We start from the raw sequence: 21,003 nt of genomic DNA, 5'->3' as shown, positions 1-21,003 counted from the left end.
CGGGCAGCGCTGCCGGGAGTGTTTCGCCTGGCCGCAGAAATAGCAGCGGGCTCCCCCGGTGTGACTTGGCGTTTGAACCGCGCAAGCCTGTGGGGTGTCCGGGGGGGGGGGTGGGTTTGTCACGATGGGTGCGTACGGAGCCCAATGGGCTGCCGTGCGGTCGGGGCCGTAGGCGCGGGTATTTCGTGTGGCCACGTCTAGGGAGGCTGCTAGGGCCCGTGCCTCTGAGAGTCCTAGCGACTCTTTTTCTAGAAGTCTTTGGCGGATTTGGGAGGAGTTCATACCTGCCACAAAAGCATCGCGCATTAACATGTCCGTGTGTTCATTTGCGTTCACCAGCGGGCAGCTGCAGGCCCGTCCCAAAATTAGTAGCGCGGCGTAGAATTCATCTATCGATTCTCCGGGACTTTGCCATCTCGTTGCGAGTTGATAGCGAGCGTAGATCTGGTTTACTGGGCGAACATAGAGACTTTTTAGTGCTGCGAACGCCGTCTGGAAATCCTCTGCGTCTTCGATGAGGGAGAAAATCTCCGTGCTTAACCTCAAGTGCAGGACCATTAGTTTTTGGTCTTCTGTGACCCGGCCGGGGGCCGTTCTGAGGTAGGCCTCGAAACAAGTCTGCCAGCGCTTGAAAGCTGCTGCTGCGTTCACTGCGTGGGGGCTGATCCTCAGGCATTCCGGGATGATCCTGAGCTCCATAGTCCTTTAGTCACGCTTAATAAATTGTAGCGCCACAAAGACTCCGAGAGACGAATAGAGTGAAGTCGATGAGGCTTTATTAAGCGTGACTGTTCCCCCGCAGTTCAGTAGTAGACTGCCTGCGGGGGAGGACTCCTGGTACTTATACTCCGCCCTGAGTCAACGTCCAACCAGGACCCGGGATCTGTCAGCCAATGACATCATGGCTTCACAGTCCCACATGACCCCAAATGCATACTACCACAAGGGTGTACTAGCTAGATGGATAAAGAACTGGCTGGGCAACAGGAGACAGAGTAGTAGTGGAAGGGAGTTTCTCAAAATGGACAACTGTGATCAGTGGTGTTCCACAGGGATCCGTGCTGGGACCACTGTTGTTTGTGATATACACAAATGATCTGGAGGACGGTATAGGTGGTCTGATTAGCAAGTTTGCAGATGACACTAAGATTTGTGGAGTAACAGATAGTGAAGGGGACTGTCAGAGAATACAGCAGAATATAGATAGATTGGAGAGTTGAGCGGAGAAATGGCAGATGGAGTTCAATTCGGGCAAATGCGAGGAAGATACAATTCAAGAGTGAACTATACGGTAAATGAAAAAGCCCTGGGGAAAATTGATGTACAGAGATCTGGGTGTTCAGGTCCATTGTACCCTGAAGGTGGCTGTGCAGGTCGATAGAGTGGTCAAGAAGGAATACGGCATGCTTTCCTTCATTGGAAGGGGTATTGAGTACAAGAGTTGGCAGGTCATGTTACAGTTGTATAAGACTTTGGTTCGTCCACATTTGGAATACTGCGTACAGTTCTGGTCGCCACATTACCAAAAGGATGTGGATGCTTTGGAGAAGGTGCAGAGGAGGTTCACCAGGATGTTGCCTGATATGGAGGGCGTTAGCTATGAAGAGAGGTTGAGTAGATTAGGATAATTTTCATTAGAAAGACGGAGGTTGAGGGGGGACCTCATTGAGGTCTACAAAATCATGAGAGGACAGGGTGGATAGCAACAAGCTTTTTCCCCAGAGTGGGGGACTCAATTACTAGGGGTCATGAGTTCAAGGTGAGAGGGGGAAAGTTTAAGGGAGATATGTGTGGAAAGTTCTTTACGCAGAGGGTGGTGGGTGCCTGGAATGCATTGCTGGTGGAGGTGGTAGAGGCGGGCACGATAGCGTCATTTCAGATGTATCTAGACAGATACGTGAATGGGCAGGGAGCAGAGGGATACAGATCCTTAGAAAATAGGCGACAGTTTTAGATAGAGGATCTGGATCGGCGCAGACTTGGAGGGCCGAAGGGCCTGTTCCTGTGCTGTCATTTTTCTTTGTTCTTTCTTTGTGGATTGGCCATGCTAAAATTGCCCCTTAGTTCTGATTAGTACGTTTGCAGACGACACAAAGGTTGGTGGAATTGCGGATAGCGATGAGGACTGTCAGAGGATACAGCAGGATTTAGATTGTATGGAGACTTGGGCGGAGAGATGGCAGATGGAGTTTAATCCGGACAAATGTGAGGTAATGCATTTTGGAAGGTCTAATGCAGGTAGGGAATATACAGTGAATGGTAGAACCCTCAAGAGTATTGAAAGTCAAAGAGATCTAGGAGTACAGGTCCACAGGTCATTGAAAGGGGCAACACAGGTGGACAAGGTAGTCAAGAAGGCTTGCCTTCATTGGCCGGGGCATTGAGTATAAGAATTGGCAAGTCATGTTGCAGCTGTATAGAACCTTAGTTAGGCCACACTTGGAGTATAGTGTTCAATTCTGGTCGCCACACTACCAGAAAGATGTGGAGGCTTTAGAGAGGGTGCAGAAGAGATTTACCAGAATGTTGCCTGGTATGGAGGGCATTAGCTATGAGGAGCGGTTGAATAAACTCGGTTTGTTCTCACTGGAACGAAGGAGGTTGAGGGGAGACCTGATAGAGGTCTACAAAATTATGAGGGGCATAGACAGAGTGGATAGTCAGAGGCTTTTCCCCAGGGTAGAGGGGTCAATTACTAGGGGGCATAGTTTAAGGTGAGGGGGGCAAGGTTGAGAGTATATGTACGAGGCAAGTTTTTTACGCAGAGGGTAGTGGGTGCCTGGAACTCGCTACCGGAGGAGGTGGTGGAAGCAGGGACGATAGTGACATTTAAAGGGCATCTTGACAAATACATGAATAGGATGGGAATAGAGGGATACGGACCCAGGAAGTGTAGAAGATTGTAGTTTAGACGGGCAGCATGGTCGGCACGGGCTTGGAGGGCCGAAGGGCCTGTTCCTGTGCTGTACATTTCTTTGTTCTTTGTTCCCTGGAATGTGCAGATTTGGTGACGTTACAGGATTAGGTGGGAGAGTGGGCCTCAGCAGAGTGCTCTTTCAAAGTCAGTACAGATCCGATGGGTCGAATGGCCTGCATTGTAGGAATGAAATGGTTCTACGGAGCCTGATGTTCAGGCCATCAAACATCATGAAAAACAGATTTTTTTGGTCATTGTCTCATGGCTGTTTGTGGGATCTTGCTATGCAGAGGTTGGCTATTGCATTTTAAAAGTGACACTCTTCATTAAATTAAAAGTGCTTTGGAATGTCATGAGGCGCGATTGAAATTTGGGGGGACGGTAGGGTAGTGGTAATATCACTGGACAAGTGGTCCAGAGGTCCAGGCTAATGCTCTGGAGGCAGGGGTTCAAATCCCATCAGGGCAGCAGGTGGAATTTAAATTCAAATCACAAAAAATAAAATCTGGAATTGAAAACAAGTGTACAAGATTATGAAGGGCATGGAAGAGGTGGATACGTTTAGGGGGGATTTGAGAAAAAACTTTTTTATTAATGGTGGAAGGCACTGCCTGGGAGGATGGTGGAGGTGGGTTGCCTCACATCCAGTACTTGTGAATACTTGGCACGTCATAACATTCAAGGCTATGGCCCAGGTGCTGGCAAATGGGATTATGTGGCAGATCAGGTGTCTTTCAGGCGTCGGTGCAGACTCAATGACTGGAAGGGCCTCTTCTGCGTTGTATTATTCTGTGATTCTGATTCTGCGAAAGCCAGTCTTAGTAACGATGGCCTTTATTAATTGTCATAAAAACCCATCTGGTTCACGAATGCCTTCAGGGAAGGCAATCTGCTGTCCTTTTTTAAAATTACTTTATCAGAGTTACAAAGCCAGAGCTCAGAGTGTGGACAAGGGGAAAACCCTTAATCCAGCGCCTTGCCTGCTCCAAAAACCAGTTCAAATTGAATCCAATTCATGGTCCCCACAAGAGAGACATACCAGATCCGGGCATTACACCTGACCTCACGCTCATCTTAGCATAAAGGCCGAGAAGCGATGAAATCTGCTGTCTTTACCTGGTCTGGCCTACATGTGGACCAGACCCACAGCAATGGAGTTGTCTCTTAACTGCCCTTCTGAAATGGCTCAGCGAGTCACTCCATTCAAGGTCAATAAGGGACGGGCAACAAATGCTGGCCTTGCCCAGCGACGCCCACATCCCATGAAAGAATAAAAAAACTGTTGAAATGTAAGGCTTTCTTTTTCTTCCTTGATAGTAGCATAAGTGGTTAGCACTGTGGTTTCACAGCGCCAGGGTCCCAGGTTCGATTCCCCGCTGGGTCACTGTCTGTGCGGAGTCTGCACGTTCTCCCTGTGTCTGTGTGGGTTTCCTCCGCGTGCTCCGGTTTCCTCCCACAGTCCAAAGACGTGCAGGTTAGATGGATTGGCCATGATAAATTGCCCTTAGTGACCAAAAGGGTTAGGAGGGGTTATTGGGTTACGGGGATAGGTGGAAGTGAGGGCTTAAGAGGGTCGGTGCAGACTCAATGGGCCGAATGGCCTTCTTCTGCACTGTATGTTCTATGTCCTATGTTCTGTAGGTCTTGGAAGACCATCAGGCAGATTGTTTTACAAGGCCATCATATGAAAAGTCTTATTCAAACTAGAAACACTTTATCTTATTTGCCTACATTACTAAACTATGAATTAAATGAGCTGGAGTAAGGCACATATCAGTATTTTGTCCGACAACATTTCTGACCTTTCTGAATGCAAATACATTCTTTCCTTTGCAAGGTCTGAGGCACTCACTATTTGCAGCATAATCTGATTATCACGCAATGCTCCAGTGCAGCCCAGAAAGGTGATGCAGAATATTAAACATCCAACAATGATCAGGAGCAATGCTGGATCTGCAGTCAGAGAATCGACAGCAGCTGAAAGGAAAATGGAGAATTGACAATGATTTATATCCGCAGCACATCAGTCAGCTCCAACATAAACGGGATTGGATCTCCCCCACCACTGTCACTCACCCACCTCACAAAAAACACGACTTGAATTTCCTTTAAAATTCCAATACAGAAAGTGCCCCAAAGCTCAGAGGACAGGGGGTGGGAGATCTGGGGCGAGATTCTCCGACCCCCCCCCCCCCCCCCCCCCCCCCCCCGCTGTGTTATTATGTTACTTTGAGTATCATAAGCCGCAACTTGGTGCAAAGCGCTGTTGAAGAATACTCCAGACCTCGAGGTAAGTTGAACGTATTTATTGAGCAATTAATAAAGCTCCTAAATGAGTTCTACATTCTACTGACCTGACTCTAGTAACACAGTGATGCACTATCAATTACGTCGAGATCAGAGTAGAGAGTAATCGAGGCTTTATTACGCCAAGATGTGTGGCCTCCTACAGCTGCTGCCGAAATGGCCGCAGCTCGGTGAGCACACACATTTATACTCCGCCTACTGGGCGGAGCCAGCAGGTAGGGAACTACTCCCGTACCTGTAGTACAGGAGATTACCGTATTACATGTCATACGTGCACTATATACATCCACATTCACCCCCTGTTAAAAAAGAGTCTGGCGGGGGTGGTGGATAACTATTTACATGTAAAGTGTACAGTTCTGGAAAAGTTCACAAATTCAGCTGGTCGGGTGCTTTGATCCTCCGTTGCGAGCGCCGCAGTCCCGGTGGCGATGCAGGCGCCGGCGTGGTCGCCGGTGACTCCGGGAGCGTGTAGTCCTCATCTTCATCCCCGGGTGGAACCAATGGGAGGACGGAATGTCCTGCAGCTGTGGTGAGTTGCGCTGGGGGGAGAATGGGTGGAGCCGGGGCAGTTGGGAGGGAAAGTGGGGACCCAGCTGGTGCCAGGTCCCTGAGGGAGACTGTGGCTTGGCGGCCGTCGGGGTACGCCACGTAGGCGTACTGCGGGTTTGCATGGAGTAGCTGTACCCTCTCGACCAATGGGTCCGCCTTGTGGACCCGCACGTGCTTGCGGAGGAGGACGGGTCCAGGAGCTGCCAGCCACGTTGGGAGCGAACCCCGGAGGTGGACTTCCTGGGGAAGGCAAGGAGACGTTCATGGGGGGTTGCATTAGTCGTAGTGCAAAGTAGAGACCAGATGGAGTGGAGGGCGTCGGGGAGGACCTCCTGCCAGCGGTAGACCGGGAGATTTTTAGACCGTAGGGCCAGCAGGATGGCCTTCCAGACCGTCCCGTTCTCCCTCTCCATCTGCCCGTTTCCCCGGGGGTTGTAGCTGGTCGTCCTGCTCGAGGCAATGCCCTTGCTGAGCAGGAATTGACGCAGCTCATCACTCATAAAGGAGGATCCCCGGTCGCTGTGGACCTAAGCAGGGAAGCCGAACAGAGTGAAGATGGTATTGAGGGCCTTGATGACTGTGGCAGGCGTCATATCGGGGCATGGAATGGCGAAGGGGAATCTGGAGTATTCGTCGACCACATTACGGAAGTCCGTATTTCAGTCGGACGAGGGGAGGGGCCCTTTGAAGTCCATGCTGAGGCGTTCAAAGGGGCGGGAGGCCTTACCAGGTGCACTCGGTCTGGCCGGTAGAAGTGCGGTTTGCACTCCGTGCAGACCTGGCAGTCTTTGGTGACAGCCCTGACCTCCGCAATGGAGTAGGGGAGGTTGCGGGCCTTAATGAAGTGAAAGAACCGGGTGACCCCTGGGTGACAGAGACCATCGTGTAGGACCCGGAGACGGTCCACTTGTGCGCTGGCACATGTACCTCGAGATAGGGCATCGGGGGGCTCGTTGAGCTTACCGGGGCGATACAAAATCTCGTAATTGTAGGTGGCTCGGGATAGGGCATCGGGGGGCACATTGAGCTTACCGGGGTGATACAAAATCTCGTAATTGTAGGTGGAGAGCTCGATCCTCCACCTCAAGATTTTATCATTTTTGATCTTGCCCCGCTGTGTATTATTGAACATGAAGGCTACCGACCGTTGGTCAGTGGGGAGAGTGAATCTCCTGCCGGCCAGGTAATGCCTCCAATGCCGCATAGCTTCAACGATGGCTTGGGCCTCCTTTTCGACGGAGGAGTGACGAATTTCGGAGGCATGAAGGGTGTGGGAAAAGAATGCCATGGGTCTGCCTGCCTGGTTGAGAGTGGCGGCTAGAGCGACGTCTGATGCATCGCTCTCAACTTGGAAGGGGAGGGTCTCGTCGACCGCGTGCATCGTGGCCTTGCCGATGTCGGCCTTAATACGGTTGAAGGCCTGGTGAGCCTCGGCCGTCAGGGGGAATACTGTGGAGTGAATGAGTGGGCGGGTCTTGTCCGCATAGTTAGGGTCCCACTGGGCATAGTAAGAGAAGAACCCCAGGCATTGTTTGAGGGCCTTGGGGCAGTGGGAGAGGGGGAGTTCCATGAGGGGGCGCATGCGATCGGGGTCGCGCCCTAGGACTCCATTATGCACAACATAGCCAAGGATGGCTTAGCGGTTGGTGCTGAACACGCACTTCTCCTTATTATACGTTGGGTTCAGGAGTTTGGCGGTGTGGAGAAATTTGAAAAGGAGGATGTGCGGAGTCTGCACATCCTCCCCGTGTGCGTGCCTGGGTTTCCTCCGGGTGCTCCGGTTTCCTCCCACAGTCCAAAGATGTGCAGGTTAGGTGGATTGGCCATGATAAATTGCCCTTAGTGTCCAAAATTGCCCTTAGTGTTGGGTGGGGTTACTGGGTTAAGGGGATAGGGTGGAGGTGTGGACCTTGGGTAGGGTGCTCTTTCCAAGAGCTGGTGCCGACTCGATGGGCCGAATGGCCTCCTTCTGCACTGTAAATTCTATGATAATCTATGAGTAATCTAGGACAAAGGTTCGGCACAACATCGTGGGCTGAAGGGCCTGTTCTGTGCTGTATTTTCTATGTTCTATGTTAGCGTCGTGGTCATGCTGGTTGTGGCCGCAGATGGTGACCTTAGCCAGGTACGGGAAAGTGGCCCGCAGTCCGTACCGGTCAACCATTCGGTCCATCTTCCGTTGGAAGACCGAGACCCCATTAGTGACGTCGAAGGGAACCCTAAGGAAGTGGTAAAGGCGGCCGTCAGCTTTGAACGCTGTATATTGGCGGTCCGCCTTGCGGATGGGGAGCTGGTGGTAGGCAGATTTTAGGTCCACTGTCGAGAAGACCCGGTACTGTGCAATCTGATTGATCATATCAGACATGTGAGGGAGGGGGTATGCGTCGAGCTGCGTGTACCGATTGATGGTCTGACTGTAGTCAATGACCATCCTGTGTTTCTCCCCAGTCTTTACAACTATCACTTGGGCTCTCCTGGGGCTGTTGCTCGCCTCGATAATGCCTTCCCGCAGTAGCCTGATGAAAGTCCTGTCCTGGGCGCTGTACCGTCTGCTCCTGGTGGCGACCGGGTTTGCAATCCGGGGTGAGGTTTGCAAACAGGGAAGGTGGGTCGACCTTAAGGGTCGTGAGGCCGCATACAGTAAGGGGTGGTAGGGGCCCGCCGAATTTCAGGGTCAGACTTTGGAGGTTGCACTGGAAGTCCAGGCCGAGTAGCAACGCAGCACAGAAGTCAGGGAGGACGTAGAGCCGGAAGTTGCTGAACTCTACGCCCTGGACAGTGTGTGTGACGGTGCAGTGCCCCCGGATCTCCACGGAGTGGGATCCAGAGGCCAGGGAGATGCATTGGGTAATGGGGTGTACCGCAAGGGAGCAGTGCCTTACCGTATCAGGGTGGATGAAGCTCTCCGTGCTCTCGGAGTCGAGAAGGCAAGATGTCTTGTAGCCATCGACTTTCACCGTCGTTGTCGCGGTTGCGAGGTTGTGTGGCTGGGACTGGTCGAGCGTGATGGAGGTGAGCTGCGGCTGGTGTTGGTGGTCCCCGGGCTGGTCGGCGACGGCTGCAGGCGATGAGGTGCCCGACGAGCAGGGGTCCTGAGGTGCCGTCCAAAATGGCGGCGAAGATGGTGGCGTTAAAGATGGCGGCACCCACGGGCCGCACGAGGTCTGATGGGGGGAAAATGGCGGTGCCCACGGGCCGCACGAGGTCTGATGAGGGGAAGATGGCAGTGCCCACGGGCCGCACATGGGTTGCGGGGTCGGAAATGGCGGCGCCCACGGTCGCACGTGGAGGGTGCAGGAACAATGGGGCTGGTTACAGCGGCGATCGACCGGGCCTGGCACACCGCAGCAAAATGTCCTTTCTTCCCGCAGGCCTTGCAGAGTGCGCTCCGCGCCGGGCAGCGCTGGCGGGGGTGTTTTGTCTGCCCGCAGAAGTAGCACTTGTGCCCCCCCAGTTTTGGCTGGCTGCTGCACGGCGCAGGCTTGGGGGTTGGCTGGGGGCGGTCGCTGGTGGGGTCCACGATGTCCAGGAGGGGGTCGCCGTGCGGTCGGGGGCATACGCTTGCACATTACGGGAGGCGACTGTTAACGAGGTCGCGAGTTTCTTGATCGCCGCAAGGTCGAGTGTACCCCTTTCTAAGAGGCGCTGGCGGATGTACGCCGACCCTATGCCCGTAACCAAAGTGTCCCTGATTAAGCGGTCGGAATGCTGAACTGCCGAAACTGCCTGCAATCGCAGTTCCTCGCCAGTGCACGCCAGAAACCTTCCAATGACTCACCGGGGAGTTGGTGCCTCGTGGACAGGAGGTGCCTGGCGAAGAGTGTGTTGATTGGCCGTGTGCCGCTCTCTTTCAGAAGCGCCATGGACTCAGTGTAGTTGGGCGCATCCCGGTTAAGAGGAAAAATATAGGAGCTCAACCGTGTGTACAAGATCTGTAGTTTCTGTGCCTCTGAGGGTGGTTCTGTGGCTGATCCGATGTAGGCTTCAAAGCGAGCTGGCCAGTGGTCGTTGGCCGACGTGGCGTTGTCTGCTTGAGGGTGCAGCTGCAGGCGATCAGGCTTGATGCGAAGGTCCATCGCTGTAAAATCTCGGCGTAATAAATTGATGCACTATCAATTACGACGAGACGAGAGTAGAGAGTAATTGAGGCTTTATTACGCCGAGATGTGTGGCCTCCCACATGTAATGGTGTGACGGTACTGCTGCTTACTACACACGTCTTGCTCTCTAGGTTTCTGCCAGTGGAAGGGGGAGAGGGCCAGTGTGTCTTCTCTTTTTATAGTGGTCGTGTGGTGCCCTCTTGTGGTGATGCCACCGCTGGGTGTTCTGATTACCCATTGGTTGTGTCTTGTTCTGATTACCCATATGTCTGCATATCATTACATCTCCACCCCTTTTTTTTGTGCGCATTTCTAATGTGATGGGAGCTATGGTTGACAGTACTAAAGATAATAACATGATATACATGACTTGGATATACGGTAGACATGAGAAGGAAAATGTTCATAAGTCCAGTCTTTGGGGTCTCCGTCTCATCCTTGATGATCTTCTGAGAGGTGGCGGAGGAGATGTCGGTGTCTTGATAGTCGTGTGCGAGTCACGACTGGTGAAATCGTGGTTCGTGGTGTCTTCAGGTGGTGCTTCAACAGACGGCAGTGGAGGGGGAATTGGTCGTGGGCGTATGATTTTCCGAAGTGCCCTTCGATTTCATCGAATGATAGTGTCAGTTATTCATTTTTATCACATAGGATCTGGGCACAGCCTGCTGAATGATGACAGCTGGGGCAGACCACCCGCCATCGATATCTGATCACCCAGGAACTTCAGCGTGGACAGCCCAAAGCTGCACTTGGATTTGTTTAGCTTGAGGCCATGCTCATGTATGCGTCGGAATACTCTCTTCAGTCGCGACGCATATAGATACATAGAACATACAGTGCAGAAGGAGGCCATTCGGCCCATTGAGTCTGCACCGACCCACTTAAGCTCTAACTTCCACCCTATCCCCATATCCCACTAACCCCTCCTAACCTTTTTGGACACTAAGGACAATTTAACATGGCCAATCCACCTAACCTTGCACGTCTTTGGACTGTGGGAGGAAACCGGAGCACCCGGAGGAAACCCACGCAGACACTGGGAGAACGTGCAGACTCCGCACAGACAGTGACCCAGCGGGGAATCGAACCTGGGACGCTGGCGCTATGAAGCCACAGTGCTAGCCATGTATGCTACTGTGCTGTCCTAAATGCTGCCACATGTTCCTCGAGAGTTGAAGATCAGGTGATGACATCGTCAACGTAGACACGAACCCCGTCTATTCCTTCCATCATCTGTTTCATGATGCGGTGGAATATTTCAGATGCCGAGGTGATGCCAAATGACATTCAGTTGTATCAGAATCTGCCAAAAGGCGTGTTGAAGGTAATAGTAATAATAATCACTTATTGTCACAAGTATAAATCCCCTAGTCGCCACATTCCGGCACCTGTTCGGGGAGGTCGGTACGGGAATTGAACCCGCACTGCTGCCTTGTTCTGCTTTACAAGCCAGCTATTTAGCCTAGTGTGCTAATTTGCAGAGCTTTCTGCTGGATTCTTCGAGTTGGATTTGCCAGAATCCTTGGGATGCGTCTAGTTTCGTGAAGAAGCGCACGTGTGCCAATTCGTTCATGATTTCTTCCCTTTTTGGGATGGGTAATGTTCCCGCATAATGTTTTTGTTTAGATCCTTGGGGTCGATGCAGATTCGAAGGTCCCCTGAAGGCTTCTTGAAGCACACCATTGAGCTGACCCAGTCAGTTGGTTCAGTGACTTTAGAGATGATGCCTTTCTTCTGTAGGCTTGCGAGTTCTGCTTTTAGTCAATCCCCTAGTGGAGCAGCGACTCTCCTTGGTGGGTGGACCACTGGTTTTGCATCAGGCCACAGTAGAATTTTGTACTCATATGGAAGTGTGCCCATTCTGCTGAAGACATCTGGTTCAGGATGTCGTCGATGCTGGCCTGAAGATCCTGATGAGACGGCGTCATGGTGTAGACCCTTTGGATGAGGTTCAGTTGCTTGCAGGCTTGCGCACCTAGCAGGGACGCCCTGCCTGGCTGGACAATCTTGAATCTCAGGCTTGTCTCTATGTGTCGGTGGGACATTGTCAGATGGCATGACCTCAGTGCCGTGATTGCATTGCCATTGTAGTCCTGGAGTTTGCAAGCAGCTGGAAGGATTTTGGGACCCTTCTTGATTTTCGTGAAGTCAAACTTCAAGACCAGGTTGGCGGAGGCACCTGTGTCCAGTTTGAACTGGATGGGGCATTGGTTGACATCCATCACTGCGTTCCATTCATCCTCGGAATCAACGGCAAGGATTGATTGGACTTGCGATGTGTCCGGTGTGGTGTATTCGCACTTTATGATGATGCCTACTCGGAATGTTTTATCCAGGTAGTCAGCGTCTGGATCTGTTGCACTACCTTAGTCAGAATCATGCATTTGGTGTTGCACACATCTGATGCGGTTCTGTTTGAACTGTGGTCGCTGACTCCTGAATTGTGGTGCAGGTCTGCACTGGGCTGCTTAGTGGTTGAGTCTCCCGCATTGGAGACATTGTTTGCCTTTTGCAGGGCATTTTTTTCTAAAGTGGGTGGTCCCACAGTTTGTACACGATGACGTTCCGTGTGTCGTCGCGCATGCCCGGTGCGGTTCTCAGCCATTTCATACCTTTGGTCGTAGTGCGCATGCGCGGTGTGGTTCTCGGCCGATTCGTGTTTACGGTCTTACTGCGCATGCGCCGGGCCCAAGGAGGAGCGCGCAAGGTGACTGCCATCGGAGATGTGGAGGCGCTGCATCCGGGAGATGGCCTGAACGCTCTCCACCTCGTGGGAGGTTCGTTTTTCACTCTCAGCGTTTCTGTCTTTTAAGTAGCGATTTTTTTGAATGTTCATTTACAGTGCACGTTTCGATGGCAACCTTTAAAGTCATATGTTTAATTTTTAGCAGTTGCTCTCTCAGAGGATCAGAGTGGATTCCAAAAACGATTTGGTCTCTGATCATGGAGTCAGTTATGTCACCGAAGTTGCAAGATTGCGCTAGCCGTCTAAGGTTAGTGAGATAACTATTGAAGGATTCATCTTTACCTTGCATCCTTTGTTTAAAGATGGAGCGCAGTGGCGCAGTTGTAGCACTGCAGTCTCACGACGCTGAGGTCCCAGGTTCGATCCGGGGCTCTGGGTCACTGTCCGTGTGGAGTTTGCACATTCTCCCCGTGTTTGCGTGGGTTTCGCCCGCACAACCCAAAGATGTGCAAAGTAGGTGGATTAAACACGCTAAATTGCCCTTCATTGGAAAAAAATGAATTGGGTACTCTAAATTTATTTTTTTTAAAGATGTAGCGCTCAAATATTTTGTTTGTGTGAACCTTGTATTGGCTATCGAAACTTTCCTGGATAGTTTCGTATTTCGTTTTGTCCTGCCCTTCTGTGTATTGAAACGAGTTGAAGATTTCTATCGCGTGGTCACCCGCAGTGGTCAGTAGGAGAGCTATTTTCGGAGCATCGGTCGTGCTGTTCAAGCCGGATGCTTCTACATATAGTTGACATTTTTTATTAAAGGAACGCCAGTTAGTACTAAGATTACCGGTGGTCCTGAGGTGACGAGGAGCTCGTGTCTTGCCCATCGCGCCTGGATTCGGTAGCTTTGTTCCGCCGGCGATGCTTGTGTTGGCTCTGTTGCCAAAGAGCTGTCTATCTCTGAACTTACTGAGTTTAACTAAGTAGATTCAGTAGCCATTCCTGGTACCATGTGTTATTATGTTACTTTGAGTAACATAAGCTGCAACTTGGTGTAGGCGCTGTTGAAGAACACACCAGACCTCGAGGTAAGTTGAACGTATTTATTGAGAAATTAACAAAGCTCCTAAATGAGTTCTACACTCTACTGATCTGACTCTAATAACACAGTACACTCTACTAACTATATGAACTTACTCGACACCACATGTAATGTTGTGACGGTGCTGCTTACTACACACGTCTTGCTCTCTAGGTTTCTGCCAGTGGAAGGGGGAGAGGGCCTGTGTGTCTTATATTTTTATAGTGGTTGTGTGATGCCCTTTTGTGGTGATGCCACCGCTGGGTGTTCTGATTACCCATTGGTTGTGTCTTGTTCTGATTTTCCATTGGTTGCATGTCTGCATATCATTACACAAGGCGGGTCGGGGAATCGGCGGGGGGGGCAGTGAGAATCCCGCCCCGCCACTGGCTGCCGTTCTCCGGCGCCGGTATTTGGGCCGGGACGGGGATCGCGCCGCAGGCTGCATCCCCCCCCCCGCAATTCGCCGGGCCCCAATGGGCCGAGCGGCCACCCATTCCTGGCCAGTCCCGCCGGCGTGAAATGGGCATGGTCCATCCCTGCGGGACCTGGCTTGTCTAGCGGGGTCCTCGGGGGGGGGGGGGGTGCGGGGGGGGATACGGCCCCGGTGGGGGGGGCCCACTGTGGCCTGGCCCGCGATCGGGGCCCAACGATCTGCGGGCGGGCCTGTGCCGTGGGGGGCACTCTTTTCCTCCGCTGAAAGGCCATGACCGGCGCAGAGAAGAAACCCCCTGCGCAGGAAACACGCCGGTGGTTCTGCGCCTGCGCCAACCCGTGCCGGCAGCAGTCCTTCGGTGCGGTTGGCACGGCGCCAACCCCTCCAGCACTGGCCTAGTCCCGGAAGTGCAGAGGATTCCGCAACTTCTGGGCGGCCCTACGCCAGAGTGGTTCACCTCGCTCTTGCCGCTGGCAGGGGTCCGCCCCGCCAATTCCGGGAGAATCCCGGCCGTTGGTTTTATTATTCACGTGATGTGGGCCCTCGTTGGCTCAGTCAGCTCCTATTGCCTATCCCTGTGTGGTATTACGCTGCCTGATTGAAACGCTGCAGTCCATGTGGAATAGATACACCCCCAGTGTTGCTATGGAGGGAGCGCCAGGATTTTGACCCAGCAACAGTAAAGATTTGTTTTGGAGCCATTTGTTGTTTTCGATGCAGACAAGTGGCTGGTCAGGATAGCCAACATATAGGATTGCAAGGTGGTACAGTACTTAGCACTGTTGCCTCACAGTGCCAGGGATTTAGGTTTGATCCCAGCCTTGGGTAACTGTGTGGAGTTTGCACATCCTCCCCGTGTGTGCGTGGGTTTCCTCCTGGTGCTCTGGTTTCCTCCCACAGTCCAAAGATGTGCAGGTTAGGTGGATTGGCCATGATCAATGTGCAGGGGATAGGGATTGGGTGGGAGAGGGTTCCTGGGTAGGGTGCTTTTTCGGAGAATTGGTGCAGTCTTGATGGGCCGAATGCCTCCTTCTGCACTGTAGGTGTTCCATGATTCTATAACTTTACATCCATCTCACCATTGAACACCATCAAAGCTACAGATATCTGGAAGTGAGTGTGAGGAGGCAGCTGCAACAGGTCAGGAGTAATTGATGGTGTCAGAGGAAGAGTAGGAATCTGCTTCCTGAATGGCAATATGGTGGCCTGCAATGTATGTAATTGGACAAAGAAATGGGGCAGACAGATCAAAATCTTGCCATTCTTCAATGATCAAGGATATGAAAGGGGCATGGACAGAGTGGATAGTCAGAAGCTTTTTCCTAGGGTGGAAGAGTCAATTACTCGGGGACATAGGTTTAAGGTGCGAGGGGTAATGTTTAGAGGAGATCTGTGAGGGAAGGTTTTTACACAGAGGGTAGTGGGTGCCTGGAACTCGCTGCCGGAGGAGGTGGTGGAAGCAGGGACGATAATGACGTTTAAGGGGCATCTTGACAAATATATGAATAGGAAAGTAATAGAGTGATATGGACCCCAGAAGTGTAGGAGATTTTAGGTTCGACGGACAGAAAGGCCAGCATAGGCTTGGAGGGCCAAAGGGCCTGTTGCTGTGCTGCACTTTTCTTTGTTCTTTGAAAGGGCTGGCCAGGCTGTTCAATCATCAGTCACCCTCTTGGGAGAGAGAGCCGCTTCATCCTTCCCTGTCTCCCTCATAACCGTGCATGGTCTCCTCCGAAGGCTGTAATTCCAGAATATTTCTTCTCTTTGTGATGGCCCCTTTCAATTTTGTGCCCCTGTGTCACAGGAACATAGGAGTGGGCCATTCTGGCCCTCAAGCCTGTTCTGCCAATCAACTAGGTCATGTGCTATCTTCTACCTCAATGCCCTCTTCCTGCAATATCCCCTTGATATCTTTAGTGTCTAGAAATCTGTCCATCACAGTCTTCAGCGTACTCAATAACTCAGCCTCCACATTCCCGTGGGGTAGAGAATTCTGAAGATTCATCAATCTCCGAGTGAAGACATTCCTCCTCATCTGAGACGGTGTGGGATGATTCTAGACACCTGCAGTCAGGGGAAAACAGTCTTCCTACATCCACGCTATTGAGTCCTGTAAAAGGTTAATATGCAAAGAGAGGTGTCTTTACATATTAACTGGTGCAACACTATCAGCCTGGTATGAGATGAACATTTTCAAGTCAATGCCATGCCTATAACTGCAGGGTAGCTGTAAGTATCTGTGCAGGAGGGAAGGGCAGTGGAATGTGTGTGCACCATCTACAAGATTCACTGCAAAGGCAGCTCCTTCCAAACCAACGACCACTACCATCTAGAAGGACACGGGCAGCAGATACCTGGGAACCCCACCATCTGGAAGTTCCCCTCCAAGTAAGTCACTCACCACCCTGACCAGGAAATATATTGCCGTTCCATCACTGTCACTGGGGCAAAATCCTGGAACTCCCTCCCTAACAGCACTGTGAGTGTACCTACACCACATGGACTGCAGCGGTTCAGGAAGGCGGCTCACACCACCTTCTCAAGGGAAACAGGGGATGGGAAACAAATGCAGGCCTAGTCAGCGATGCCCACATCCATAAAAGTTTTTTTTTTTAAAGTGGCAATACCCTGAAGCTGGCTCTCTCCTGACCCAGAGCCAGTACTGGCTTGTCAAGGTCAATACGTATGGTCTGTCATGATTTGCAAACATGCAACTAATGAACACTCAGAATAGGACACAACCAATGGGCAGTCAGGACACTCAAGGTGGGATCACCACAAGGGGGCATGACATAAACACTATAAAAGGGATGAGGCATTCACACCCTGCCTCTCTCCACAGACAGACATCTAGAGAGTTAGACAGGGTTGATCAGCAGCATCACACCCCAGCACGTGGCTTAGAGCAAGCTGGTACAGTTAGACTGAGTTACTGCAGTTAGATTAGTTGAGAGTCAAATTCATTTGAGAACTGTGTTAATAGTTCAATAAACACATTGAACTCATTTCAGAGTCTGGAGCATCCTTTAGTTAAGACTGCATCAAGTAGCAGCTTGTGTTATCCAAAGCAGCATAACACAACATGATACCAGGAGTAACTGTTCAATCTATTTAGTTCAACTCAGCAAGATCCGTGACAACCAGCTACTGAATACAGGCAAAATGGACAAGATTCAGGCTCCTCATCAGCTCAGGACCACCGACAGTCTTAGTGCCAACAGGCGATCATTCAAGCAGAAATTTTAACTATATGTGGAAGTATCCGACCTCAATGGCACGACCGATGCTCGGAAGATACCTCTCCTACTCACCACTGCGGGTGACCATGCGATAGAGAGCTTCAACTCCTTTCACTTTTCCAAAGGGCAGGACAAAACAAAGTATCAAGCCATCCGGGTGCAGAGGAGATTTACCAGGATGTTGCCTGGTATGGAGGGAAAATCTTATGAGGAAAGGCTGATGGACTTGAGGTTGTTTTCGTTGGAGAGAAGAAGGTTAAGAGGAGACTGAAAAGAGGCATACAAAATGATCAGGGGGTTAGATAGGGTGGACAGTGAGAGCCTTCTCCCGCGGATGGAAATGGCTGGCACGAGGGGACATAGCTTTAAACTGAGGGGTAATAGATATAGGACAGAGGTCAGAGGTAGGTTCTTTACGCAAAGAGTAGTGAGGCCGTGGAATGCCCTACCTGCTACAGTAGTGAACTCGCCAACATTGAGGGCATTTAAAAGTTTATTGGATAAGCATATGGATGATAATGGCATAGTGTAGGTTAGATGGCTTTTGTTTCGGTGCAACATCGTGGGCCGAAGGGCCTGTACTGCGCTGTATTGTTCTATGTTCAATGTTCTATGTTCTATCCTGGACAAATTCGACAGCCACTGGGAGGTGGACACCAACGAAATCTTCGAGCGCTACATCTTCACGCAAAGGTAAAGACAAATCCTTCAACTCCTATCTAACTAACCTTAGACAGCTGGCGCAATCCGGCAAACTTCGGTGATATCATTGACTCCATGATCAGAGACCAAATCGTTTTTGGAGTCCACTCTGATCCTCTGCGAGAGCAATTGTTGAAAATCAAGCATTGCCAGTTGCGATTGAAACGTGTACTGTGCATGAGCACTCTATAAAATCGCTATTCACAGTACAAAACGGCAGAAAGTGAAAAACAAGCCTCCTACGAGGTGGAGAGTGTTCATGCCATCTCCCGGATGCAGCGCCTCCACATAGACGAAAGCAGCCATTTTGCGTGCTCTTCCCGGGGCCCGACACATACGCAATGCGATCGGGAACACGAAGCGGCCGAAAACCGCACTGCGCAGGTGCAAATGTCCGAGAACCGCACCGCGCATGCGCAACGACGCACTGAGCGTCATGACGTGTGCGAACTGCGGCACCGCGCATTTTATAAAAAACTGCCCTGCAAGAGGCAAACGCTGTTTAAACTGTGGGAAACCAAACCACTATGCAGCCCTGTGCAAATCTACACCACCAGTCAGGAGCCAGCGCTCCCAATTCCAACAGCAGCGCATCAGAAGTGTGCAACACCGAATGCATGACTCTGATCCAGGCAATGCGACGGATCCAGATTATGAATACTGGGACAACACTTACCGAGTGGGCATTATTACGAAGTGTGAATACGCCACACCGGACACATCGCGAGTCCAATCAATCCTGGCCGTGGATTCCGAGGACGAATGGCATGCAGTGATGAAAGTCAACCACTGCCCATCCAGTTCAAACTGGACACAGGTGCCTCCGCCAACCTGATTTCGCAGGTGGTCTTCAAGAGAATCAAGAAGCCCCCCACAATCCTTCCAGCTGCCTGCAAACTCCTGGACTACAATGGAAACGCAATCAAGGCACTGGGGTCCTGCCATCTGCAGGTGTCCAGCCGACACACACAAGCAAGCTTACGCTTTGAGATTGTTAAACCAGACAGGGCGTCCCTGCTAGGTGCGCACACCTGCGAGCAACTGAACCTCATTCAACGGGTCGACACCACAACGCCGTCCGATTCGGATCTTCAGGCCAGCATCGAAGACATCCTAACCCAGTACCCAGATGTATTTAGCGGGATGGGCATGCAGTAGAATCTTGTATGAGTACAAGATTCTACTGCGGCCTGATGCTAAGCCAGTGGTCCACGCATCACAATGTGTCCCTGCTCCATTGAGAGACCGCCTGAAGGCAGAGCTCACGAGTCGACAACAAAAAGGCATCATCTCCAAGGTCACTGAACCAACCAACTGGGTCAGATCGATGGTGTGCGTACAGAAGCCTTCGGGGGACCTACGCATCTGCATTGACCCCAAGGATCTAACCAAAAACATTATGCGGGAATATTACCCCATCCCGAAGAGGGAAGAAATCACGAGTGAGATGGCACACGCGCGCTTCTTCACAAAATTGGATGCATCGCAAGGATTTTGGCAAATCCAACTTGAAGAATCCAGCAGAAGGCTCTGCACCTTCAACACGCCTTTTGGTAGATTCTGCTTCAACCGAATGCCATTTGGCATCATCTCGGCATCAGAGATTTTCCATTGCATCATGGAACAGATGATGGAGGGAATAGAAGGGATTTGTGTCTACGTTGACAATATCATAATCTGGTCCACAACCCCAGAGGAACATGTGTCGCGACTCAAGGAAGTACTCCGACGCATACATGAACATGGCCTCAAGCTAAACAGGTCCAAGTGCTGTTTTGGGACACCCACGCTGAAGTTCCTGGGCGATCAGATTTCCCAACACGGTGTGCGCCCAGACACAGACCAAATTAAAGCCATCAAGGCATTGAAAGTCCCCGAGGACAAGAAGGCAGTACTGCGCTTCCTGGGAATGGTCAATTTCCTTGGCAAGTTCATCCCGAATTTGGCCACACACACCACGGCCCTACGCAACCTGGTGAAAAAACCAACCGCCTTTGATTGGAAGGCGGAGCACCGAACAGAATGGCTGGAGCTGAAAGCCAAGCTCACCATTGCACCCGCCCTTGCATTCTTTGAACCATAGAACATAGAACATAGAACAATACAGCGCAGTACAGGCCCTTCGGCCCTCGATGTTGCACCGAAACAAAAGCCATCTAACCTACACTATGCCATTATCATCCATATGCTTATCCAATAAACTTTTAAATGCCCTCAATGTTGGCGAGTTCACTACTGTTGCCGGTAGGGCATTCCACGGTCTCACCACTCTTTGCGTAAAGAACCTACCTCTGACCTCTGTCCTATACCAGATCGAGAGACCAAGATATCCACAGATGCGAGTCAGGATGGCATTGGGGCGGTGTTGCTTCAAAGAGATGACAAGATTCTACTGCGGCCTGATGCTAAGCCAGTGGTCAGCGCACCACGACGTGTCTCTGCTACACTGAGAGAGCGCCTGAAGGCAGAGCTCACGAGTCTACAACAAAAAGGCATCATCTCCATCCTGGGTACCAGTAGCATACGCATCACGGGCAATGACACCCACTGAGACCAGATATGCGTAGATTGAGAAGGAGTGCTGAGGTCTTCTCACCGGCATCCTCAAATTTCATGATTATGTCTACGGCTTGCCAACATTTACTGTTGAGATGGTGGGTGAACTTGCAGCATGGGTTGGTACTTGGGACATTGATGTTGTGGCCATTTCGGAGACATGAAAAGAGCAGAGACAGGAATCGTTGTTGCAGGTCCCGGGGTTTAGATATTTCAGTAAACTCAGGGAAAGTGGTAAAAGAGGCATTGTTAGTCAAGGACAGTATTACGGTGGCAGAAAGGACGTTTGATGAGGACTCGTCTACTGAGGTAGTATTGGCTGAGGTTAGAAACGGGAAAGGCGAGGTCATCCTGTTGGGAGTTTGCTATAGGCCTCCGAAAAGTTCCAGAGATGTAGAGGAAAGGATTGCAAAGATGATTCTGGATCGGAGCA

General features: G+C 51.2%; 1 protein-coding gene across 2 annotated transcripts in view; it reads right to left on the bottom strand.

Annotated features, from left to right (window-relative positions):
- LOC140396110 (tetraspanin-33) overlaps positions 1-21,003 on the bottom strand; it is a 102,479-nt gene that overhangs the window by 66,242 nt on the left and 15,234 nt on the right. For both annotated transcript variants that reach the window (XM_072484226.1, XM_072484227.1), the window contains one exon: positions 4,770-4,894. In XM_072484226.1, the coding sequence (XP_072340327.1) occupies positions 4,770-4,894 (125 nt within the window). The remainder of the gene's footprint in view (positions 1-4,769; positions 4,895-21,003) is intronic.

This window comes from Scyliorhinus torazame, chromosome 19 (assembly GCF_047496885.1).
Source record: "Scyliorhinus torazame isolate Kashiwa2021f chromosome 19, sScyTor2.1, whole genome shotgun sequence".
NCBI classification, from domain to species: Eukaryota; Metazoa; Chordata; class Chondrichthyes; order Carcharhiniformes; family Scyliorhinidae; genus Scyliorhinus; species Scyliorhinus torazame.
The sequence above is the reverse complement of the archived record's forward strand: the minus strand, read 5'-3'. Positions and strand labels throughout refer to the sequence as shown.